Source organism: Papio anubis, chromosome 8 (genome assembly GCF_008728515.1).
Source record: "Papio anubis isolate 15944 chromosome 8, Panubis1.0, whole genome shotgun sequence".
Lineage (NCBI taxonomy): Eukaryota > Metazoa > Chordata > Mammalia > Primates > Cercopithecidae > Papio > Papio anubis.
In genome coordinates, this window is record NC_044983.1 from 31,036,229 (window position 1) to 31,063,351 (window position 27,123).

At 38.6% G+C, this 27,123-nt stretch overlaps 1 protein-coding gene across 18 annotated transcripts in view; it reads left to right on the forward strand.

The window, feature by feature from the left end:
- Positions 1–26,630, forward strand: part of NRG1 (neuregulin 1) — a 219,668-nt gene extending 193,038 nt beyond the window's left edge. For 4 of the 18 annotated variants that reach the window (XM_003902624.5, XM_009212845.4, XM_009212842.4 and 1 more), the window contains 7 exons: positions 1,537–1,595; positions 8,377–8,400; positions 13,159–13,261; positions 15,079–15,205; positions 18,002–18,132; positions 18,895–19,101; positions 22,422–26,630. In XM_003902624.5, coding sequence (XP_003902673.1) covers positions 1,537–1,595; positions 8,377–8,400; positions 13,159–13,261; positions 15,079–15,205; positions 18,002–18,132; positions 18,895–19,101; positions 22,422–23,076 — 1,306 coding nt within the window. In that variant the 3' untranslated portion in view covers positions 23,077–26,630. Of the gene's footprint in view, positions 1–869; positions 938–1,536; positions 1,596–8,376; positions 8,401–13,158; positions 13,262–15,078; positions 15,206–18,001; positions 18,133–18,894; positions 19,102–21,891; positions 22,034–22,421 lie in introns of those variants that run through there. The other 14 variants (XM_003902626.5, XM_009212844.4, XM_021942847.2 and 11 more) reach the window with 9 other exon arrangements.
- Positions 26,631–27,123: the final 493 nt, after the last annotated feature.

Consider the following 27,123-nt stretch of genomic DNA (forward strand, 5'->3'; position numbering starts at 1 on the left):
GCAATTATAAATAACTTCCATATTTAAGCACAGCCCCATTGCATGACCTTAAGAACAATATTGTATTGAGATTCTAGAATGCTGATAGGTAAATATATATGAGTGAATAACATGTAAATTTTATACAGTTTTAAAAACAGTTTTACCTTAAATGCAAAATGACATGTATTAAGTACTTCTGCATAAGAATAACTGATACAAATTTTAAAATGTATTTATCTTTGATTTGGGATAATACAATTAAGTGAAATTTGTCTTGATAAAAATCTGTTTCTAGTATCTTTGAACATTAAAAACAAGAGTTTATTTGTAATATCTTTTTTAAAAAGAGGGAATGTAGTTTTTCCTGTCAAAAAATCATTATAATGTGAAAGTACTTGACTTCTATTGTTTAATGACTTAACTTGTAACATAAAACACCCATGAAATGAATTAAAATTGATATAAGTATATAAAAGAAAAAACTCAAGATAATTTATTGATAAGAGACAGGGATGGAATCATGTTAGCACTTATGAAAACCAGTGTTTTAACATAGTGAGAATCAATGTTCAGTGGCAAACAGGGTCATGCCAAAGGAAAATTGACAGCTCTCTGGGCCTTGCTGCCTCTTATTCCACATTTCAACTTCACTCTGGTTAAATTTCAGTTAACCAATCATTTGAAGACTGAAGCAAACAACAACAAAAATCTGTAACCCACAGTTTTCGTGGGACATGGTTTTCTAAATGTTGTGTCTTTTCTTTTCTTTATATTGCTTGGTACCAGATCATTTTTAGGAATCTCCATATTCCGTAGGAGGAAAATTGCCAGTCTGAAAGCTCAGTGTCTTTAGCATTTTTTTTGTTTACCACATTTTTGCCCTCTAGGTGCCAACCTGGATTCACTGGAGCAAGATGTACTGAGAATGTGCCCATGAAAGTCCAAAACCAAGAAAGTATGTTAAAATAATCTGAAATTTGCTTTCTCCCCCAACTACAGCAACAATCACTACCACTTGGTGCTTTTACAGCTCAGTTGCAACTGATTCATTTTGTTCTAATTATGGCTTAACCTCTCAAGGCATAAACCCATTCAATATTGCCTTATTAACTGTCTCTCAAAGTGGGTCCCTAAGTCATCAATTTACAATAATGGCCAGTCACGATGGCCCGTGATGCTGACAAACCATTGCAGGCAAGCCAACCGAGAAACATTTTCTTCCAACGTGTGTGACCAAAGCCATCAAATGGAAAACTGAGATGAATAAAACGTCAGATTTCATTTTAAGAAGTTCCCTTTGAAAGAAGGCAACCACTTAAAATGCTGGGATCTTTCCATCATACCAACTTAAGAACTGCATTCTGTCCAAATTTTTAACCATTTGGGGGAAGTGCCAGAGCCTGAAAGCCATAATCAGGGCAAAGATTCAGTTCCTGAGGGTGAACCCACCAAGTTTCAGTCAAATGACACTGAAGGAGCTTCTTTCTAGCATATATTCACCTCTTCTCTTTTTCTCTGTTTTTTCTACCATTGTTTTTTTGTTTCTTCTCTCAGGTGCCCAAATGAGTTTACTGGTGATCGCTGCCAAAACTACGTAATGGCCAGCTTCTACAGTACGTCCACTCCCTTTCTGTCTCTGCCTGAATAGGAGCATGCTCAGTTGGTGCTGCTTTCTTGTTGCTGCATCTCCCCTCAGATTCCACCTAGAGCTAGATGTGTCTTACCAGGTCTAATATTGACTGCCTCTGCCTGTCGCATGAGAACATTAACAAAAGCAATTGTATTACTTCCTCTGTTCGCGACTAGTTGGCTCTGAGATACTAATAGGTGTGTGAGGCTCCGGATGTTTCTGGAATTGATATTGAATGATGTGATACAAATTGATAGTCAATATCAAGCAGTGAAATGATAATAAAGGCATTTCAAAGTCTCACTTTTATTGATAAAATAAAAATCATTCTACTGAACAGTCCCATCTTCTTTATACAATGACCACATCCTGAAAAGGGTGTTGCTAAGCTGTAACCAATATACATTTGAAATGATGGTAAGTTAATTTTGATTCAGAATGTGTTATTTGTCACAAATAAACATAATAAAAGGAGTTCAGATGTTTTTCTTCATTAACCAAACAGTTTGCATTGAGGCATTTTTTTTAAAAAAGCATCAAGTAGGAAAATTAAAAACAAGCATTTCACAGCAAATGAGATATCCTGGCTTCTGTTTACGTTGCTTAGGGAACAAGTAATTCAGGCACTAGTTTAAACAATTATTTACTTATATTAGCATTTCTTTATGTTAGTTTCAAAAGTAATTTAGAATAAAATAGTTACTGTTATTTGCTTAAATATTTATTATTTTGAGATATAATGACTCAACTATAGGATAAATATGTGTGTGTGTATATATATATGTAACTTAAGGCAAAACTGGGAAATTTGGATAGATGTTCGTGGCTTCATGAAGTTTTGAACATCATTCCTAAAAGACCCAATTCACTTGTACATAATTATATAAACCAAACCATGTATTTGTCCTATTGTGAACTGGGTTTATAACTTCTGATCCTGGAGCTTTCAAAACAGTGCATTTAAAATGCATATCATGTAGTTATCCATGTAGATGAAAGAATGGCAATTTTTTTTCTGTAAAGGTTCAGAGAGCAAATATTTTAGGATTTGTGATGGCACCATCACTGTCACAACAACTCAAACCTACTATTGTAGCATGAAAACAGCAGTAAACAATGCATAAAATTGATGTGCATGGGTGTGTTCCATTAAATCTTCATTTACAGAAGCAAACAGTGGGCTGGATTTGTCAACCACTGATTTAGATTGTCAACTGCTCATCCTGAAAAATATGTCACATAGCTTACTGCAGTTTAAATTCATCTAACATAAGAAACAGTGATATAAGCTGGTTATTTAGGGGTCCTAAAAGAATCCAATTTACCCTTGTTCTGATGCATGCAGAGAATAAGTTTCTGTAATTCCTGTTAACAGTCATAGAAGTTTCCAGAATAAATTCTATAATGTTTATGGTAAGATTAGACCCGTAATGTGCAATCATTTATTTAGGGAGGTAGTATTTATGTATTTACATAGGCTACATATCAAAGACAACTTCCTAGGCCATTTTCTGTTGTGAAAAGTTTGTAAATTGGCATTGTAAAATTTCCAAACAGCCTTCACTTTATTGACAAACATTTAAATGATATGTATTTAGTAGGAAGAATTTTTCTATCCACAGCTAAAGCAAATAGCTTGATTTAATTTTTAAGTTTTTTTTTTAAAGATAGATAGGATAGAAAATAAAAATAAAAGGGAAAAATAGAATGTTATTTAATACCTTAAAGCATTTCTCTTAGAAATGTGTATTTGTATTTAAATAACATAGATTCGGCAAATCTATGTGGCTGGATAAATACAGTAAAATCATACTTTAGATTTTAATGACAATTCTCATCACTTAAGTTACATTTACATTTTTAGTGTTAGAGTTTTACTGTGCCTTGAAGGCAATGTTCAGGCACTATATAAACAAAAGCATTAAAAAATGAAGCTATTTGACAGTATAATTATGTAGTTAGATCTGACAGTGGTAACCAGAGAAAATATTTTCAACTTCTCTTTTAGACCATTTGCTTTTTCAGAAGATATCATTTTAAAATAGCCACTATGTATTTGTGAAGTTCAGAGTGTGATTCTTTAAATAAATTCTTTAGTATGCTTTCAATGCCACTTTTGGATGACATCCAGGAAAGCAGCATTCATATTTAACCTGATTTAACAAAGATTGATTGCACATTTATGAACAATATATGTAATGGCTGTGCAGCAGAGATGCCTCATGTCTGGAAAAGCAAGAGCTTCCAATCAGAAATTGCTTTCCAATGTTGTCTTACCGAGTTAATGTTCTAACCTCTATGTCTTAAATTTTCAGTTTTTATCTCTGCAAACCCCTACATAGAAGGCAGAAAAATAAATTTGTGCTGCTCTAAGAACTTTATGTTCAAGTAGCAATGAAAGCCAGAATAAAGATATAGAATGTCACCATAGTGACTGTTTTAAAATTTAATTGTTTGTAGTCTTAAAGTCTGGAAAACATAAATTTTGAACACAAAATGGGAAAAGATAATCCCTAGCTTCAAAGAGAAACATTCAAAACTTACCACACTGCATTTTCAGTTGAAAAATAACATTCTAAAGAATGGATAATTTTTTAAGTTTATTAACATGAAACTTACATTATTCAGATTTGATACAGTGATTCTGGTCAGAATGTCCATGGGCCATTTACTGATTTATAAAAACTGACTTAAAATATGAAAGAGAGAGACAAATGTATATTTTATAAGGCAGCCATTTGCCTTGAAATACAACATTATATTTATAGTACTTTCTAGGAAAATATTGTCAAGGTTAGTCAGCTTCAAATTTGACCTAACCTGACACAGAATTCCTAGTTGAAAAAAATTGTGTTCATCAATATGTGGTGTGGGGTGTGTGTGTGTGTGTGTGTTCATGTGTGTGTCCACACATATGCATGTGTATACAGGCACTCCATAATGTATAGATTTTAGGGCGGAAAAAAGGAAAAGCACTCACACTTTCAATAGTTAGGGGCAGTACAGAGCAAGTATGTCATGTAGAAACTAACATACAATAGGACCTAATTATAGACTAGCTCAAATTTAGAATATTTTAAAAGATTGTAATTTTAGAACTTTTAGGAACATTCTCACACTGAACAATTTAGCAGATATCCTTCAAAGTAGTTTTGAATCACAGGTTACTAGTGCATCCATCATTTGCATGGATTTCTAAATGCAACCTGTTGAAATTATTCTTGTTTATCGAACATGCATCTTGCTAACAGTAGAACAGAGGAACACTTCACCTGTGACAAAATTGCCATAAATTGCAGCCAAGCGTTAGTGAGATTTTACTGTGTGTGTGTTTATGAGTGTGCTTATGTGCACATGGAATTTGGAACTAAGGAGAAAGTCTCCTGTTAACATTTCAAAGGGCCCAGTGACACTACGGATTGGCATATGTGAAAAAAAACAAAAAGTATCTCCATTGTATAAAGGTAAGTCTAAAATTAAAAGACAGACACTAAATTGGTCCTGTTCAGAATTGGCATTGACAGAACTCCTTTCGAAATCTCATCGGTACAGAAAGTCAAGACTTTAAGATTTTAAGTCTTTGAGATGATTAGCCTAAACAGGCCCAAGATGTTAAAGAAAAATCCTAAATGTCTTCAAATGTTAACAGAAACCATAATTGCATGGGTATATATTTTTTGTTAAAGAAAGTTGTTCTATTGTTCTTTTCTTTAATGCGATTGAAAATTTAAATTAACCTACAGGTTAATCAGTTTTCCTCAAGCGATTATAAAATCCTAAGACAAAGGATTCGTGAGTCAATATTTAATAGTTTCTGAAGACTTTTGGATTTGGATTAATTTTTTATATTGCTCAGAGCACAGCCGGAAATCACATGTAGAAAAGGAAACTAGATTGTTTACAGTAAACTTTGTGTTTTTGAATTATTAATTTAATTTGAAAAATGTAGTGGCTAGGCAGAAGTTCAATAGGAAGCATGTGATTCTTAATGAGCCCAGGCCAACATTAGATTAAGTAGAACAGATAGAAAGTAATAACCTTTTCATAAAATGAAAAGTGCTCGTGTATTCTGCTTTTTTTGACTCACAGTGAAAGAAATGTAGCTACCAATAGTAAAAATAAATTAGAGCAGTATTTGCTCTGGGTCTAGTATGACTGATGCATGTTCCCTCTGCTTGTTTCCTTGTTAGGGCTTATGACCAGAAGAGATTCCAGTTTTAAGTACCAATTTCCCATTGAATTATTTGAAATTGGAGCTGCCTGATATGAATGACTTCCCGCGAAATGAAATTATAGTTAGGCTGACAGACTTACCTATAAAACTGTAAATGCAGTAATATGTATGCATGGGCATGCTACTAATTTTATTGAAGACTTAACCAAGCTTTCTATGCAACTAATACAGATCATGAGCAGTGTTCACGTAGGCATGGAATCCTGACTCTCTGGAGAGAGTTCCTGTAGACATCGCTTGATTTTAACCCTTAAATTATTACTGACTGGTAGGAGAAAAAGGAAAGAGAGGGAAGGGGTTCTAGAAAGAAAAGCTGGGTCCCACCTTCATGGAAATGAGTAAGGAAATTTATTATTGACTTCCCTGGAAAATGAATGTTTTCATGTTGATGTTCCAAAGTTTGTATGAAGAAAGCAAATAGGAAAAAAATGACCAAGTTTTGACCAATTGAGTGTTGTACGGAGGCAAGAGAAATTTATCTGGATTTGAATAAATTATTTTTGCTGTGAATATTGTGCAACCAAGTTAATCATAACTAAACCCCTAGCTTTTAATTTATGAAAAAGATAGCTTATTTGCTTGTGTACACTGGACCCAAGGCAGAGGAAACTATTATATATAGTACTTCCCATGATCCTTGTTATGCAGTGTACTTTTTGATATGTGTGTGTGTGTGTGTGTGTGTATATATATATATACTTTAAAAAAATCTGGGAAGCTTCATTTCCTTAAAGGGCAGCAAGTTTTTAAGTTTTCAAGTATCCCCAGAGCTTAAAAAGTTTTTCTGGCCATGAAAGTAGCCAAAAGTAAACGAGAATACAGCAAGTGGCCCAGGGTACATCTCTTGATGTGTCTGCTACACAAGCTGTTAAGCCCTTCTGCTGTTAGCCACATATTTCATATCTCCTTTACTTCTCAGGGACGCCCAGTGAGGCATGTGTTTGTATGAAAAATATTTTGTTAATGAAAAGCTAACATGTCCAAAGTCACTAAACAGGTCCACGGCAGAAGCAGGACCCGAAACCAAGATGATTCCAGTACACTCATCTTGTGATGAGTGTACCCAGTACACTCAGCTTTTTCCCTCTCTATATGAGGTACCCAAACACAAGTTTTTGTAAGAGAAACACCCCCCCACAGCATTTTTTTCAAACTTAAGAGATACCTTGCCATATCATTGAATAGCCCTTGTATCTCTTGAGGCAGTGATCAAAGAAAGAAAATGTAGATCTCAGTTGATATGCTGTCTCTCCTTCCCACCTGCTTCTTGACCACACACACATGCGCATGCGCGCACACACACACACACACACACACACACACAGAGAGAGAGAGAGAGAGAGAGAAAGGAAGGAAGTCCTAGAGCCTTCCACATCATGAAATTTGATTATCAGTTTTTGTTTTGAGAATGAAAAAATGAAAAGTGTCATCCCCAGAGATTTTTTTTTTTTTTGGTGGGGGAGGGACTTGTTTTCTCCCACTTCCTCATTGGAGCCTCTGCAGGTTCTGCTGTTCTTGCAATCCTGGAGTCTCCAGAGTCCCAGCTGCCAGGATTGCTGGCTGTTGGCTCATACCTGTGCGTCTACTTCCCTGGGCAGCCCTGCAGGTCCTCCGTGTGGCTGTGAGAATGGGAGTCCAGCATTCTGGAGAAGTGATTTCGCTGACTCTCTATTTAAAGGAGTAATAAGTTAAGATGAAAATCCCTAGGAATTGGATTTTCCCACTTATTTTTTCTTTACAGTCTGAAAAAAGTGAGGCGTAGAATTGTCCTAACCACACAGAACTTATATGAGAAAAACTGGAAGGAGTCTCCAGTGTCCCAAGCCCCTGTTTGGGGTTTTGGGGCAGAAGCGTTTGTTGCTTTCTGTGAATGAAACAGACAAGTGATGAGAAAAGTGAAAGATTAGAAGAAGTAAAAGAGATACAGCTAAGAAAATAAATACACAACCAATGAGCAAGAAGTATTCGAGGCCAACTACCCACAAACAAGGAAAAATCCAAGTCCAACCTGATAACATTTTCAGACCAAATTACCATCCTCCTACCTTCTGCTCCTGCCTCTGCCCATGGGTGTCTTTGGGTAAAAAATTAATAATTAATTAATTTTACTTATTTTAATTAAATAAAATTCACCTCCTTGGAACTTTGCTTCTGCCTTTTAAAAAAAGAAATGAAATAGTATCAAATGCCTTTTCCGATTATAAAAATAATCCTTCTATTCCCACACAAGGAAATAGTGTAAGGGATAGTTCAGCGACAGAACTTCTCCCTCAGTAAGATCTTTTAAGGGTTAATAAAGACACAATGTGCTGCTATTTTGCACACCTCATAAAAAGAGACGTTCCCTATGTGGACTCACAGAGGCGTACCTGAGCACTGCTTCTTAACCACGCACCATTTGTCTGGTTCAATGTGCACGCACAGAGAGCCATAATAGTCATGTGTAATGTGTTTTGGAGTGCAGTGTATTGCTCTTTTCTGAAACTTTTTCCCTTTCTTTCTTTTTTTTGTCAACTTTCTGCATTGGCAGAGCATCTTGGGATTGAATTTATGGGTATGGACCAATCATCATTCCTTTTAGCCTGCAGAATTTAGAGCCTATGAGCCGAAATCTTTTTCCCTTCCTACTCTTACCTTTCAGTTCCTAACTAATTTCCTTTTTCTTTAGAAGGGATCATACAGCTATAACAATGATTTCTCTGCGTTCAATCTATGATTAGTTTACTGAAATGTTACTGAGTGCAGCAGGTTTCAGATTCCCAAGCATCCTTCACTTAGAATTTAAAATTACCCCACCTGCTGCAAATTCACATATATCCCAGGCTGCTTAACCCACTGATTGGATCTGGCTCTGCTGTTATAGAAAAGTTGGGGTAAGTAGTAGTAGCACATAAAGGATACAGGGGAAATCCACTCAGAGTCCTGAGAACAAAAGACTTTTTAAATCCATCTGCTTAGAAAACACACAGCATCTTAGCCTGGTAGGATTTTTGGCATACAATGTAAAAATCATCTATTTAATATAGACAATGTAATGTATACAGAAAGCCCTTACATTACAACACAATATTAAATGCACAGACTTGAATTACTCAGATTTTCTGGAGATACTCAAGCACCACCCTAGTCAACTTCATTATCTTATAAGAAGGAAATAGAAAACAGAAAGAAAGCAGCCTTGTGCTATTTTAGGTGGAGATTCCAGTGGTAATGGAATTAAATTTGAGTCATGAAGATTATGCAGACAAGTAATCGAATAGAAAATTTCACACTGTAAAAGGAAAAGAAAAATATATGAGTATACAAAATTTGGACACACGTTTTTGGAAGGCCTTCATCCTACATAGTTGGGATTGAAGACCAGTCTCTGGGGAGCAAGGAGCTGTGCTACCTTCCCAGAGACTCCACAGGCCCAGGCCAGTCTGTCTTTCTCAATGCCGCCTACAGTCCTGGACCATGGTTGGATCAGTGACACAATGTCCTGATTCACAGAATATCTGGTCCCCATCCAGCTGGCTTCAGGGACATCATGCAGCAGGGGCATGCTACAGCCACTGCCTTCTTTTGGATGATAACATCACAGGCTGCACATAATGTAGTTTCCAGACTTTGTGGGAAATGAGGCAGTTGCAAGCTCTAGCAGCTACAGGGATTGCTCAATAGGTTGCCCATTTCTTCCAAAAAAAAAAAAAAAAATTCAGGATTAAACTATCAATTTGATGAGAAGCCCCCAGGTGCATGTGAATGGACCTTTGTGCATTGCAGAACATCTCCCAAGAGGGAGAAACACAAGGGGGAGCACCTCTATTACTAGGGAGCACGTTGTGTACTGAGGGGAGCTATCTATTGGAGTTTCTTCCCTCGGGGGGAAAAAAAATTGTCCCACTTCTGCAGGATTATTGGCCTATCCTGCAGGGAGGGAAAAAACTCTACCATTACCCCATATCCTTCTATCCTTAACAGCATATTTCTCATTTTATAGCTGGAGGGTCTGACTATAGAAGGTATTGTTTCTGTCCCCAACAGTAAAGTGAAGGATAGTTCAGATACATAACTTCCCCCTCAGTAAGATCCCCTATGGGTTAGGAAAGACACAGGGTGCTGCTATCCGCATGGTTCTCAAAGGTACAGTTTCCAGAGGCTCATAGTTCCAGGCTGGCTGGTGTACTAAACCAGAACATTGCATCCTTCAGGAAAATCAGACCTTAAAGATCAAGTACAACTCAGAAAGGTAAGGGCTCTGTTTCTTGGCCAGGCCAGATCAGACTGAAAAATGTGCTTGATCTGGAAACATATTAGTCCAGCCAAACCATGAAGACTCTGGGGCATTTCTGCTCACTGAGAGACAGACCCACCGATTGGAATGACGGACTCTTGTTTTCAGCCCTGTCTGTCTCTAATTTGCTCTTCCCCAGTTGACCTGACACATAAGAAAAAAATTAATATGGGTAAAAACAGGTTAAAGAATCTATTGTTTATATTATTTTTCACCAAGTATTTTTCCTTGATCACATTCATAGTGTGGGATCACCTGATTGAGCCAAACCGTGAAAAATTCAAATAGCAATGTGGATGAGAGTTGTAGTGCATCTGGTCAATGCTGATGTGAATACAGGATTTTAATCCCATGTCTGTATTCTATGGGCCTTGGCTTGAATCAGTCCGTTTTAGTGCTGTTACATTACCCTTTGGCCTTTACTGAGCTACCTCTTTATTTCCATGAAATGATCATTTTACTGGAAAATGTGTGTCTGCCTACACAGCATAGAAAGAATGCACCCGTCATCATGCACCATATGTTTCCAAGCGCAGCTCAATCTATTCTTCTGTAATTAACAACCAAAAGACAACTTGTCCCAGGAATCCCTGAGAGTAAGCATGATGCCTTTTTCCCATTTAGCCCTTGTCCATGTCCCCGTTTTTGAAGTTTGCAGAAGCAGTTTCCCAGCTTCTTTTTAAAGTTAGGATGTTAAGATATCAGTAGAAAAGAACGACCACAGGCTTGCCCATCTCCAAAGAAGAAAACAGTAGAGTAAGGAAAAGAGGACAGTCATACAGGGCGTTCATCTCTTGGCAATAATACCTACACTCCTACTTCTTCACCAACTCCTCACAGCCCAAGGAGCTGTGCTCTGCGTCCTGGGTCCCAGGGAGAAGGACCAGTGGGGTGACAGCTCTGCTTCTTAGACATGTATCCTAAAACCTGATCAAGATACCAAGATCAGGAAGGGAGGCTACAGCAGCAGCATCAACCAGATACCCCATAGAAATTAATTCCCCGTCCTGTGACTATGGGAGAGGGAAGGCAGCAGACACACGCAATTAATATATGAGCACTCACATTCCTTGTCCTCATCTGACTTTTGCTGCACACACACAAAAAATCTGTGACACCAATGCAATATTTCCCAGTACATTGTTTCACCGCAATGCACCAGCCGCTTCGCTTTCTAATTGTGGCTTCCACATGACTGCTAGCTTAGATTAGGAGTTATGCTGTATGGAATGACCCTTCCAACTTTGCATCTACCTTTTCTTCCCACCCAAGCATTTCCTCCCTCTGGTTTTCTTTTCTTTATTTATTTTTCCTCCCTTAGTATCAGGCATGCTGTGCCAGGGACTTCAGATGGCTCCTTAACTTTTAACCTTGTTTTCCCTTCCTCGGTCTCTCTGTCATTCTGTCAGTCTGTCTGTCCTCTTGGTTTGTTTTTCCTTTCCACCTCCTTTTGATTTGTTTTTGTATAATCTATGCAGCATTCTAGTCCTTTACCCACTGACTTCTCTTCTCCTTCTCCTCCTGTTAATAATCAGTGCTATATTAATTTGATTTGACAATGTTCTTGACCTGTTCACTGGAATTTGATTATCATGGGCTCGGCTTGTAGGAAATGTTTCGTTTCATGATAAGGTCCACTGTATCCTAGAAATTAAAATTCACTTTTTCATTTCAAGAAAACTTCTTGCAAGCTGCCCTCTCTCAAAAGAGAAAAAGGTGTAGTTAAAGGTGTAGTTGTGCCACTGCAGATGTAATATGGAAATAGGCTTTGCGGGTCCCTTGTTGATGTCCAGATAAGTCAGCTCTGTTTATACAGTATTCCCCAGTTCCTGACCAACTTATTGATTATAATGGCAAGTGAACAGCTTACACTGCTGTCGAGTTCTCTTTCTGAGTGAACTTGTGAAGATCTTCCAATAGATGTAATTAGACTCACTGGAAGCTCAGGTCCTAAGGGATCAGGGTCCCTATTAAATCAGCAAATCTTGTTAAGAACCTGACCTACCTTAGTCTAATCAACTTATCCCCCAAAGAAACTAATTCGAAAATAGAAAAACTTCTATGAATTAGAGACTGATTGCATTTTGGGTACAGTAGTATCTTTAGTTCAAAGTTCTAAGCATCACACTTCCTTAGCATAACCTACATTAGCTCATTTGCCAAGTTGGCCAATGTATGAATGTGAACTCTGTTCCAAATCACACATCATTTGTACTGGTGACCTCTTTGGACAAATAAACTTGTTCCTAAGTCCAATTGGTGGAGTAATTAGAATTGTCTTCCAAAGGACAAGTCTCCACTTGGGCCCATAACTGTCCTACCCATCACATGGGATTTTCTTTGATACAGTGCCCTGATACCTCATATTGTATTGCTTCTTGTGTTCACATTTTACTGTTAAATCACAGAGAGCCTGACTCAATTTAATAGGTAACTACAAGCCAAGTTCATGTTTGCAAATGTCTTTGAATTTAATATATTTAAGTTAGAAATAACTCTTTGTAAAGACCACTGGATATAAAGTGATGATACAAAATAGCTGGGAAATACAAAAAGGCCAGGAGCTGGGGGGTAAAGAATGGAGGAAGGAGGAAGGGGGGACCCCAGTAATTGCCAATCCCAGCTCCTTTAATTGATGTTGATTCCTGTTGTCTTTGCAAGAGCTTTTTATATTTTATTTTGCAAGAGACTTCACAAAAAAAAAACTACAGTTTTAACCAAATAGTTATTTTATAATTAATGTTTATGATTTCCAATTTACTATAAACTATATATATATTTATAGCTTATCATTAGAAGTAATTTTTGAGTATAATATTTGTATTGTAAATGGCCCCAGCTGGCTTTGTTATTTATGTTCAAAGCATAGTGCAGAGCATGTTGTACATTAGCTATGTGTGTAAACATAAAGAATTGTCATGTATTTATTTTCTTGTGAACATGGACAATGTCATGCAGCATGCCCACTGTTTGGTTGTAGTCAGTCTTGGCAAGTGGAAGTGACCTGTGATGACATCTGCTCTCATCCCTTTCCAGAGGCGGAGGAGCTGTACCAGAAGAGAGTGCTGACCATAACTGGCATCTGCATCGCCCTCCTTGTGGTTGGCATCATGTGTGTGGTGGCCTACTGCAAAACCAAGTAAACCTTCCTCCTCCATGCCTTTCTCTCTCCCTCATGCAGAGACAGCTTAGATGGCCAGGGCTTTGCAGAATCTGAGCTCCACAGCCTAGTCTTGGGGATAAAAAAAAAAAGGAGGGGCGGGGGGGATTATTTCCTCCGAATAATCCATTCAGAGGATGTCTCCTAAACACAGAATATTCTATTCATGTGAAAGTGCTGTAACGATTTCTGCCCAATGACCACAGCCCCTGAGTGGATAAAGGGCTGGAGGGACAGGCTTGTATGGAAGTTATGTGTATGGGTGGGACAGAGTGAAGGCACCTCATTCTAAAAGGAGAAGGAAGGTAACAAAAGTCCATTTGAGGGCTTTAGTATAGTCAAGTTATCCCCAAAAGAAACTAATATGCACCTAGAAAAACTTCTGTGGGTTAGAGACTGACTGCATTCAGGGTGCAGTAGTACCTTTAGTTCAAAGGACTACTGAGAACAAGTCCAATTTACACTAAAATTTACAAGATAAAGGAAATCTTTTGTGGTATCTGAAATGCAGTTTTCTGAGTTATAGTGATTATTTTTAAATTCTATCTAATTAGGTTGCCAGTATGAATGCTCTCACAGTATGAGATGTAAAAAAGGAATCTCAGGGGAGGAAAATCAAGCAAAACTTTCTTTGAAAACGTAAAAGAGAACACATGAGAATAGATTTGGGTTCCCTATGTTTGGCCTTGAAGTTTGGTCCATGTTAACAAATTCAATTGTATGTGACATGAATTCTCTTCACTTTTCTCTCCTACATATACTTACATTTCAAGCCTAATATAATGTTAAATTAACAAGGTTTTTGAAAAAATGTTGCTGCATGATACTCTCTTGCCAAACCATCCATGGGAATATTTTCATAATCTGAATATTACATTGAGGAAGAAAAATAATATGCTTTTATACCACAAAATCCAAAGTATAGGTTGTATTTTCTCAATATCCCATGATTTAGTGTGTTGCCAGAATTAAGTGATAGAGATAAGCCTTCCTGGAATCAACCTGGTGAGTCTCATTAGATTCCATCTCAATATTCACTGCCTAGTTACACAAAAAGCGTTACCAGAGTAGGAACATGTTACAAGTGTGCCAAAATCCATTGGCAAAATATGTCCACATTCTCACTCACATACATAGGATACACTCACAAACATGCTAACTGTGTATATTCAAAACTCAGTTCATTTCTTCAGAGACCACAGGAAAAGCTATAAATGAAGTCACTCTTATAAATGTACGTTTTTTTTTCCTGGTTCAAGTGATGCTCATGCCTCAGCCTTTCGGGTAGCTGGGACCACAGGTGCACGCCACCAGCCCAGCTAATTTTTGTATTTTTTGTAGAAACCGGGCTTCTCCAAACTCTTGGATTCAAGTGATTCTGCTGCCTCTGCCTCCCAAAGTGCTAGGCTTATAGGCATGAGCCACTGTGCCCAGCCCAGCACAAATTATTATCTAAGACAAATAAGTGTACATTTGTAAGACTTAGGCAAAGATGGATTGATAGGAAAGTTGGGATTTTAGTCAATTATCAACTTATTTGTGTTATCCTCTTTTTTTCTTGTCTCTCGGTAAAACAGCTAAATTACCAAAAGAATCCCATGTGGATTTTAAAATCTATTTGGTAAGGATGTGTGGTTTCACTTGTTCTGGGATAGAGTGGACACGCTCCCTTCCCTCTTCCTCATCAACAATCTACTGCCTTGAGCTACTCATAGCTGTCAGTAGAATAAAGATTTGGCTCTACTATGAAATGTAAATAATCGAAAAAAAATAAATGCTCCCTTTCTTATGTCTAGGAAACAGCGGAAAAAGCTTCATGACCGTCTTCGGCAGAGCCTTCGGTCTGAACGAAACAATATGATGAACATTGCCAATGGGCCTCACCATCCTAACCCACCCCCCGAGAATGTCCAGCTGGTGAATGTACGTTGACTCTGGCCAGTGGAAAAAACTGAGCCTCTTTCCTCTGTTCAGACGCCTTGAAGTTTATTTTCGAAAGCTCTTAAGCTTTTAGCTGCTGCCATTAATCACCATGGCTTCCAGGAATCCAGGTTTTTGCCAGGAGAAAATAATGGGAACATTTTTTAAAGTGGATTTGGTTACTGTAAAATCAGCACATTTCCTCTTATAAAGTGTTCATTAAGGAGTTGGAATAATAGTGTTGGGTTTGTTCTGCAAGGAGGCCATAGCTGGGGCTTGCGTGGAGAGCGTGGGGAGAAAACAAAATTAATAGTACAATAATCAAAAGGATTTTTTTTCATATATAACTTGGAATATATGAGGCTACTCCAGTCTGTAACTGATTAGTACAGATAACTGAGCAAAGAGCTTTAGAGTTATCTTCTCAGGGCAATTCACAGTGCCTGATGATTTACTGATGATGATTTCCAAAGGATTCTGATTTCCTTTAGGGCGTGAAAAGGTCAAGTGACTTATCAAACACGCTTCTCAGTAGCAAAAGGAGAAGAGTGTCATGCCAGCTTCTTCCCTGGCGCTTTCTAAATGATGTCAAGCCCTCCAGATGAAATGTATCCATCATCATTAAAATATTTTGTTCATACTGTACCAAACACTCAGCATTCAGTTTTTAAAATACAACTAGATCATAGAATATTAGGTTCTGGAGAGTTTGAAGATATTATCTTTCAAATCTCTCTTTTATTTACAGATAAGGGCCAGAGCTGCACTATCTCCTGGCTTTTGGAGTATTGCTCTTTCTATTCCAACATCATCCTTCTTCTTTTCAAATTATTGCTATGATGTATGGGTTTTTTTAATACACAAAGCTTGAAGATTTTATTGTAGTACCTTTTCTATCCTATAGAAAAAGGCATATTTTGAGTGGAACAGATGTATCATAGACCCAACTACAGAGTTGGTGGTTACTAAACTATCAGCAAGTCTTGTAGCAAACACCGTTGAGATTTTGTTGGAACAAGATGCTCATAGGTTAACATACTCTGTTGCTTTTTCACACCCTAACAGTGTTCATCACAATGTTCTACACACGTGATAATGATATTCACTACAAAAAGAACTATAATCTGTCACTATGCATGTTATATAAACGGTAGAATGACTGCCTGGATTACATTTACTGCTCACATTGTGTATCTTTGGCCTTTAACCTTTCTCAACCTTATTTCTTCAATATAAAAACAGACCTAAAAATAATACCTACTTCAGAGACTCCTTGTGAGCCTTAAATAAGGTAATGTGCATAAAACACTTAGCCTTGCGGCATTTAGTGAATGTTCAATAATTGTTAAGTATTATTTTCATTAGATTCACTGAGCTTGTGTTGCCTCCCAAGAAGCAATAGTGAAATGGTGCAGGGACTAGAAGTAGGTCACTGTGTATCCTTTCCTTTAATCAAGCTAGCTGTATTTCCTAGAAGATCCACATGGAATAGCCTTTCCACTAAGAGAACCAGCTAGAGTTTCAAGCATAATTCAAGCTGTGTATTTTTGGATCTCCATGAATATATTTAGAGCCCACAGACCATCAGATTATAAAGTGCCTTATTTCATCAAAAAGTATGCCTTTCTATTGGTTTTCCTATTACTTAACTCAATTTGGTATAAATATCAACAGCAATTAAAACACAACTTCAAAACAGGCCTCCCTCCCTAATAGAAACAGTAAAAAACCACTACTGTGGTTTGCTGATGAAAATAAACTCTGACTAGGCGCGGTGGCTCACGCCTATAATCCCAGCACTTTGGGAGACGGAGGTAGGCGGATCACCTGAAGTCAGGAGTTTGAGACCAGCCTGGCCAACATGGTGAAACCCCATCTCTGCTAAAAATACAAAAATTAGCTGGGCATGGTGGCACATGCCTGTAATCCCAGCTACTCGGGAGGCTGAGGCAGGAGAACCACTGGAACCCCGGAGGTGGAGGTTGCAGTGAGCTGAGATTGCGCCACTGCACTCCAGCCTGGGCAACAGAGCAAGACTCCATCTCAAAAAAAAAAAAAAGAAGAAGAAGAAGAAGAAAGAAAGAAAGAAAAGAAAGTAGAATCCACCTGCATTAAATAGAAATGTCCTCCATATATTATGTGCTTTGTCAAGATATGTGCATTGACAACAATTGTTAAGTCCCTCCAATTTATCAGTAGCCTTGTTAGCCCTACCACTGAGAACAAGTTAAACATTTCAATGACATTAGTAGGACAACATGGGCACTAGGAAATGGAAGGAGAAAGGTAGGCCCAAAATATAGAGGTTTTAAATATTTTTTTCTAGTGCTTTGAAATTTGAAATTACATAAACCACCTGTCTGCTTCTATTTCACTCAGAGAGCATTTAGCCTTCTTCGACTTGCAATAACCATGAAACAAATGAATATTGGATGGATATTTGTATTTGTATGGAAGTCTAGTCATGTTATTAATTTAAAATAAAATAGAGGAAATAGGACTTTTGCTGATAAACTGTAGTTGGGATGATGGGCCGTACATTGGATGCACATCCAGAGAGGTTTTTTTATTTGTTTATTTGTTTGTTTAACTCTATTCATCTCATCTAAAAGCCACAGTAGCCAGGACAGGATTTTCCATCTGGCTGTTGAGGAAATGGAATTTATTACAAAGCATCTGTACAAAAATAGATTTGTGTGTTTGTGACAGTGTTAGTGTTTTTATTTACATGACAATATTAGTACCTTGACTGACATGAATCTACACGAATCTTAAAGTTGTGTCTCTTTGTTTATCCAGCAATATGTATCTAAAAACGTCATCTCCAGTGAGCATATTGTTGAGAGAGAAGCAGAGACATCCTTTTCCACCAGTCACTATACTTCCACAGCCCATCATTCCACTACTGTCACCCAGACTCCTAGCCACAGGTATGAGAATTTAAAAATTCCATGGCTTTTCTCTCAGCATGAATTGTTGCACATTGCCTTTTGATACCACTGTCTAAGAAAGGACGCAGTGAAATGGATGGTCTTTGGGCAGCAACAGATTTTGAAAATCAGCTGGCTTTGCCCTTAATTCCTGCATAAATTTGAACCTCAATTAGGTAACTCCACAGAGCCATTGTTTCCCATTCCTGAGATTGTCTTTACTCATGCCCTGCTACTCACCCAATTGCTACACTAGGACAAGTCTGTTTTTGGCTCTGCATAATACTTAGAAGTCAACTTCTTTCAATAATTGATTTCCCTGGGAAATGCGCATGAGAATTGGTTAAATAGCGGAACCCTAAATTCTCAAATGCCCTGGCGATCCCCACCTCAGTGCACTTACTCTACCAAGACCAATGCTAGATCTCCAAATGTAGCTCATACAAGGAAATGTTTCTTTAATCTAAGCCACTCAAGAACAGAGACACTATAATTATACAGTAAGGAGTGGCATTCGATAAATATTTATTGAGTGAGTGATCGAGTGAATGTACTGTATACTTACAAAGCCAATCTGAATCAAGATCCTCTCTATAGCAAATGATCTTTGTGGCTATTCTATTCGGAGACAAGTGATGTTGCAGTGAGCTCCAGATGCATCAGTAGTTTGAAACATTTGTCAGAATCCATTCCTTTCATTTCCATTTTTTGCATATAATTTTTGAATGAAATATCTCATTGCCTCTCCCATTTCCTCCACAGCTGGAGCAACGGACATACTGAAAGCATCCTTTCCGAAAGCCATTCTGTAATCATGATGTCATCTGTAGAAAACAGTAGGCACAGCAGCCCAACTGGGGGCCCAAGAGGACGTCTTAATGGCACAGGAGGCCCTCGTGAATGTAACAGCTTCCTCAGGCATGCCAGAGAAACCCCTGATTCCTACCGAGACTCTCCTCATAGTGAAAGGTAAAACCGAAGGGCAAAGCTACTGCAGAGGAGACAGTCAGAGAATCCCCGTGAGCACCTGCGGTCTCACCTCAGGAAATCTACTCTAATCAGAATAAGGGGCAGCAGTTACCTGTTCTAGGAGTTCTCCTAGTTGATGAAGTCATCTCTTTGTTTGACGGAACTTATTTCTTCTGAGCTTCTCTCCTCGTCCCAGTGACTGACAGGCAACAGACTCTTAAAGAGCTGGGATACTTTGATGCGGAAGGTGCAGCACATGGAGTTTCCAGCTCTGGCCATGGGCTCAGACCCACTTGGGGTCTCAGTGTCCTCAGTTGTAACATTAGAGAGATGGCATCAATGCTTGATAAGGACCCTTCTATAATTCCAATTTGCCAGTTATCCAAACTCTGATTCGGTGGTCGAGCTGGCCTCGTGTTCTTATCTGCTAACCCTGTCTTACCTTCCAGCCTCAGTTAAGTCAAATCAAGGGCTATGTCATTGCTGAATGTCATGGGGGGCAACTGCTTGCCTTCCACCCTATAGTATCTCTTTTATGAAATTCCAAGAAGGGATGAATAAATAAATCTCTTGGATGCTGCGTCTGGCAGTCTTCACAGGTGGTTTTCAAAGCAGATACTGCCTTCAAGATGGCCCTTTATTCCAGAATGTTTTGGCTTTCCTCTGGGGAGATTGGGTTGGGTTGGGGGAGTTACAGCAAAGGGAAGATGAAGAATGGAAGAAAGTAAACAAAAAGATATTAAATAGTAATATTGAATTCATAGATTCTCTTTCTCCATTTTCACCTAAGCTGGAAGATGACCAGTATTTCTAGCCCATCAGTAAGCTGTTACCTGTTCCTATTTGTTTGCAAGTCCTCTGGGTTTTACTTTATTTTATTGTCATCTCAGGCTAATCTTTGACCATTTACTAAAAGGTTTACATAATGTCAAATCCATGCTTATGTGGTAGTTACATGTGTGGAAATGACTTTGATACAGTCTTTCCTGTCTTGAACTGGGAAGTACTTCCAATAAAAAATAACACAGTCTGGGCTTGCAGGCCTCTTGCTTACTTTTGCAAGGGCCTTTCCTTCAAAATGATATTTTAGAACTTTATGGGATTTATGAAATCAGAGGTAAGCTATTACCTGTTTGTTTGCAAGTCCACTGAATTTTATTTTATTTATTTTTATTTTATTGTCATCTTAGTCTAATCTTTGACCATTTACTAAAAGGTTTACATAATGTCAAATCCATACTTATGTGGTAGTTCCATGGGTAGAGATGACTTTGATAGACTCTTTCCAGATAAAGACCGGGGAGTACTGACAATAAAAAATAACAGGCTGGGCGTGATGGTTCACGCCTGTAATCCCAGCACTTTGGGAGGCTGAGGTGGGTGGATCACGAGGTCAGGAGATCAAGACCATCCTGGCCAACATGGTGAAACCCCGTCTCTACTAAAAATACAAAAACTAGCTGGGCATGGCAGTGCTCACCCAGCTGTAGTCCCAGCTACTCGGGAGGCTGAGGCAGGAGAATTGCTTGAACCCAGGAGGCGGAGGCTGCAGTGAGCTGAGATGGCGCTACTGTACTTCAGCCTAGGCAACAGAGCAAGAAAAATAAAACAACAACAAAAACAAACAAACAAAAATTCTGGGCTTGCAGGCCTATTGGTTACTTCTTCAAGGGCCTTTCCCCAAAAATGATATTTTAGAACGTTATGGAATTTATGAAATCAGAGGTTTCCCTGCAACTAATCTATGAAAGGCAGGGTTTAAACTGTTTTAAAACTTTAGTCTTAAATTCATATAATTTTTTTTTATGTATTAAGGAAGTCTATCCATTCTATTTCAGTCTATTTTTGAAACATGAAAAGGAAGTTAGAGATGAAATCATTCCTCATCACTACAAGTGATATTTATCTTTAAATGTTGACATCTTCCTGCTGTGCTTGGCTTCCAGATAATACCTAGGACTACAAAATATTCCTTTAACCTAGAGATTATGGAGAGAAAAGATGAATCACTTTTATATGTTGGTTGAATTTGAATTAGCATTTCTCAGAGAGCTTAATTTAAGTACCCCCAAAGCCAAAAGTCTGAAGACTCAAGGCCCACATATTTCAATTTCTCAGGCACGTTCCCGGTTTAGAGGCAGTTAGCTCTCATATCTGTATCACTGCAAATCATGGAGAAGCAGCGAGGTTCATGGGTTTTCTGTTCCTGTTAGCGAGAGTTCAGATGGTGGCACTCCGTGTCATCTCAGGTCATGTCAAATTAGACTCTGTGAATGCCAGTGTGAAGAAAAGAGTCATTTAGTGTTGTGTGTTGGTAGCATTTTTTATCAAAAGCTGAGAAATGTGACTCTGAATAAGCCACGTCTTCCTCAGTGCCAAAAGTCAGGACTTCTTATATTGGGGGAAGAAAGCATGGTATGGTGAAAACAGTGTGCTTGGTGGCCTGATGGCAAGAGTCACTGAGCATTATCAGACATAACATGATAGAAGGTAACATGGTACAGCCAACCCTTGAGGCATCATGAAAGAGATTAACCAAAGACTGATATAGTTGTGGGTTTTGGAAGAGAGATAGACCAAAGATTGGACATAACCTCATTGTGGTAACTGTGAAGCCAACATTAGGCTCTCTCAGGCTTACCTTTGACTGTGTTTGTTGGACACTGGGATGGATAGTTCCAAATTGAATGTTAACTAGTTGCATTTCATGGAAAATATGAAAAGCACACAAATGTATGACACTGTTGTCAGGAATAAATCTAAGTTACTATGCTCTTTTTTTTTCATAAGACATAACCTTATAGCTGAGCTAAGGAGAAACAAGGCACACAGATCCAAATGCATGCAGATCCAGCTATCAGCAACTCATCTTAGATCTTCTTCCATTCCCCATTTGGGCTTCATTCTCTAAGACCCCTTGGCCTTTAGGAAGGTATAGTATTTAAGTAATACTTCTTTCCCTTCCGAATCCCTGAGCCTTGGTCCTTATATAAGCTGAGAGGTTTCCAGGACCTAATGCCTTCTTATCTTGGCTCATATGCCTTTATTTATAATTGTGATGAGATTGAAAATCCCAAAAGCTTTGATGAGCTAGGCAATTTAGCTGATCTTTGCATGCACTCCTGTGAGGAAACTCTTGGCTACCTAATTTTCGATTCCAAGGGTGTGGAATGTCCTAGCGTAAATAATTGAGCAGTCTACAATGAATAGAAATTCTCTGTTCTCTGATGATATACTATTATGAACTCTGTCCCCTTACCTTCCCTGCTATGTGCCTCTTATTGCACCACACTTATGCAGGGTATTCTGTGCTCACACAGGTATGTGTCAGCCATGACCACCCCGGCTCGTATGTCACCTGTAGATTTCCACACGCCAAGCTCCCCCAAATCACCCCCTTCGGAAATGTCTCCACCCGTGTCCAGCATGACGGTGTCCATGCCTTCCATGGCGGTCAGCCCCTTCGTGGAAGAAGAGAGACCTCTACTTCTCGTGACACCACCAAGGCTGCGGGAGAAGAAGTTTGACCATCACCCTCAGCAGTTCAGCTCCTTCCATCACAACCCCGCGCATGACAGTAACAGCCTCCCCCCTAGCCCCTTGAGGATAGTGGAGGATGAGGAGTATGAAACGACCCAGGAGTACGAGCCAGCCCAAGAGCCTGTTAAGAAACTCGCCAATAGCCGGCGGGCCAAAAGAACCAAGCCCAATGGCCACATTGCTAACAGATTGGAAGTGGACGGCAACACAAGCTCCCAGAGCAGTAACTCAGAGAGCGAAACAGAAGATGAAAGAGTAGGTGAAGATACACCTTTCCTGGGCATACAGAACCCCCTGGCAGCCAGTCTTGAGGCAACACCTGCCTTCCGCCTGGCTGACAGCAGGACTAACCCAGCAGGCCGCTTCTCGACACAGGAAGAAATCCAGGCCAGGCTGTCTAGTGTAATTGCTAACCAAGACCCTATTGCTGTATAAAACCTAAATAAACACATAGATTCACCTGTAAAACTTTATTTTATATAATAAAGTATTCCACCTTAAATTAAACAATTTATTTTATTTTAGCAGTTCTGCAAATAGAAAACAGGAAAAAAAACTTTTATAAATTAAATATATGTATGTAAAAAATGTGTTATGTGCCATATGTAGCAATTTTTTACAGTATTTCAAAACGAGAAAGATATCAATGGTGCCTTTATGTTATGTTATGTCGAGAGCAAGTTTTGTACAGTTACAGTGATTGCTTTTCCACAGTATTTCAGCAAAACCTCTCATAGATTCAGTTTTTGCTGGCTTCTTGTGCATTGCATTATGATGTTGACTGGATGTATGATTTGCAAGACTTGCAACTGTCCCTCTGTTTGCTTGTAGTAGCACCCGATCAGTATGTCTTGTAATGGCACATCCATCCAGATACGCCTCACTTGTGTATGAAGTTTTCTTTGCTTTCAGAATATGAAATGAGTTGTGTCTACTCTGCCAGCCAAAGGTTTGCCTCATTGGGCTCTGAGATAATAGTAGATCCAACAGCATGCTACTATTAAATACAGCAAGAAACCGCATTAAGTAATGTTAAATATTAGGAAGAAAGTAATACTGTGATTTTTAAAAAAAACTATATTATTAATCAGAAGACAGCTTGCTCTTACTAAAAGGAGCCCTCATTTACTTTATTTGAATTTTTTTTTCTCTTGATAAAAAGCAACAGTTTTAGGGATAGCTTAGAAAATGGGTTCTGGCTTGCTATCAGGGTTAATCTAACACCTTATGAGAGGACTCAATGTCACTTTCTCTCTGGGGGAATGATCCAGCAGCTTATCTAGTTGACGATCAAACCATGGCTGATAAAGGTGCAATCATTTCTGACTTGTAGTTTTCACTGATTTTGAAGCTAGTGATTGGTTGTGTCTTCTCGGCTCAAAAAGAGGCATATTACGGCACAAAAAGTCCAGCCCAGACAGCACATGCAGCATTTTGTCTGAAATACTTCCGGAGTCAAACATGCCTGCTGTAATAGCGGTGACTTGTCATCATAGGGAAGTATTTCCATTGTAAAGTGTTCAGAAGGAGTGACTGTATAGGTGGAAAGAAGCTTGGTGACTCAGTTGAAATTTTAAAATGTGGGTGACCACTCCTTTCTCCCCCTCTTTGTCTTGTATTTTTCCATGTTGCCTTGATCAGGTCATAACTGTGCCTGAACATTTTTATCAGGAATGGCCGATGTGTATGTGATTTGGGATCACAAGTAATGATTCATCAGGAAATGTCGATCCTGTTGGAAAGATTGCACCTTTACTTGCGGAAGTGACCCCCACCTGTGTCCTGACCTCTCCATTGATAGGCTCTCTCACCCATTTCCCCCACCTCCTTTAATTTTTGCTTTACTGTCATAAAGTAGGACTAAGATTGGCCTAAGCATTGCATGTTCTCTTGTGATGATAAATCCAAAGGAAGGCCTATAAATATTAACATTTGAAATAACTGCTAATAAAGGAAAATGGAAGAAAAAAAATTATTTGAAACACAGAACCCATTTCATGGCCTGTATGATACCTGTTAAATCAGGGCTGGAGCTTTACTTAGGTTTCACGTGGCCTCTTAGGAGCCATGGGACAAATGAGAAACAGGTTATCGGGGAGTTCATGGAGTCAGTGAGAGTAATTGCTTCTTTTTTGCGGGTGAACTGAATATATTTCTTCACCAAATCTTGATGTTAACAATTAAGAAGAAGAAATGACATGGAAGTAGATCTCAGCAGAAAAATGCAGGCTGGGCATGAGTCATGTTACGCTCCCACATGCTCCTACAATCCGCACAGATGCCTGTCTGCGGATTCTTGAAGTTACTGTTACTATTTAGTATCTCAAATTTTCCCTCACTGTTCATATGCCACTTTCTCTGTGCTCAGTGGTATCCTCATTTGCTTTTTAACCTACACTGAGGAGCCTTTGCAAGTTGCACTGATTTTCCAATTCTGCAGAAATGAGTAAGCTCACGGCATGGGGAAGAAGACAGTCAGTCCAATGAAGTTCTCTAAATTATTTTAACATTGCCTTTGAAGGCCTTGACTCATCCTTAGCTATTTCAATAAAGAAATTCCTACCATGAATTTAAAACCCTAAAAATTCTGTTTAAAATTATTTGGGCATTGGGGAACTCAGATGTCCCATTGTGGTAGAATTTTAAAAATAAATAGAAGTTTCTATTGAGAGTCATGGGCAACATGTTTCTTACAATGAGAATTGCTATGCATTTTCAAATTGCAAATATATATGAAAATTGAAGACAAGAGGAAATTGTATTTCCAACTTGACTCTAATCACCCACAGAGGTGGCTTATTATTATAGTTGGGACGTCCTTTGCTCCCTTGATAAGAAAAGCCAATTGACTGCTCAGCACCACCTGCCATGGCCACTTGATTTGTGTTCACAAGGGTATCTCTGTGATGCTTGTCACGTCACTCTTGACCACCTCTGTTAATAAATTCAGGCAGTGAAGTGGCGATCGGAGTGTGACCTTATATTCCCAGCATATGGAAAGCTATCTTGGGTTTTAAGGTGGTAGAGATTGCCCAGGAGTTTGACAGCAACTTTGTTTCCTGGGTCGAAAATCGTATCCCACTGAGGTGTATGCAGTGGAGCATAATACATGCAAATATATGCAAAACTCCTTTTGTTTTACCTAAGATTCACTTTCTGTCTTACTTTCCCTTCCTGCTTAGTATGACTTTTGCCCCCAAGAGTGCCTGGACAGCATTCTAGTTTCTACAAAATGGTCCTCTGTGTGGGTGAACGTGTCCCAAACCTGCTCTCTCTTCCTTGTTTCAGTGTGACTGTCTTGATAGAGGTGGAGTTTATCCAGGGTAACTTGCTCAGCAACTATTCCTTTTTATGGCCTGGGGTTAAAGGGCGCATGGCTCACATTGGTGAAAATAAGGAAGGCCTGGTCTTATCTTGTATTAATAGTACTGGCTGCATTCCACCAGCCAAAGATTTCTATCTGCAAAGACCTATGAAACACTGAAGAGAAATGTAGGCAGAAGGAAATGGCCACATATCACAAGTTCTATTATATATTCTTTTGTAAATACATATTGTATATTACTTGGATGTTTTCTTATATCATTTACTGTTTTTATGAGTTAATGTCAGTTTTTACTCTCTCAACTTACTGTGTAACATTGTAAATAACATAATGTCCTTTATTATTTATATTTAAGCATCTAACATATAGAGTTGTTTCCATATAAGTTTAAGATAAATGTCAAAAATATATGTTCTTTTGTTTTTCTTTGCTTTAAAATTATGTATCTTTTCCTTTTCTTTTTTTTAAGAATAATTTATTGTTCAGGAGAAAGAATGTATATGTAACTGAAACTATCTGAAGAATGCACATTGAAGGCCGTGAGGTACTGATAAACTAAAGAATTTATTATTCAAAATACTAAGCAATAAGTAATTGTGATTTATTTAAAGTTTTGTCCATTTTCCATGAAAGACATACTGCAATAAAAATGCTACTCTGTGGAGACCTGGGAGTGTTGCTCAGCAGACTACAGCTTCAGTCTGTTAGACCAGCAACTTTCATCTCATTCCCATAGTTGTGCTAATTCAGGATTGTGTTCCATGGACCCCATGATCAGCTTGTCTATCCGTTGCTTCTTGTCTGTCCATTGCTTTTGCCACACCACCTGTTCTTAAATCATCTCCTCCCCACCGATGCTGTTTATCACTTTCTTCCTCGTTGAAGAGGCCACACAACCAGACAGTACTATGCTTCCTTTTTCCTCCATACACAATAACAGAGAGAGAATATTCTAGAGCATGACTGCCTGGATCCCAGCTGTTGCTATGTTTTGTAGTGACAGTAAGAAACTCCTTCAGAGTAAAGAAAATGACAACGTGCCATTCAATCACGAAAGGCAACGAAAAATGCTTTCGTGGTTCAAATAGTTCAATGGCCCATAGTGGCCTAAAAGGCAGCCGGTTACGACCTGGCCACACTAAGCTTCCCTATAGCAT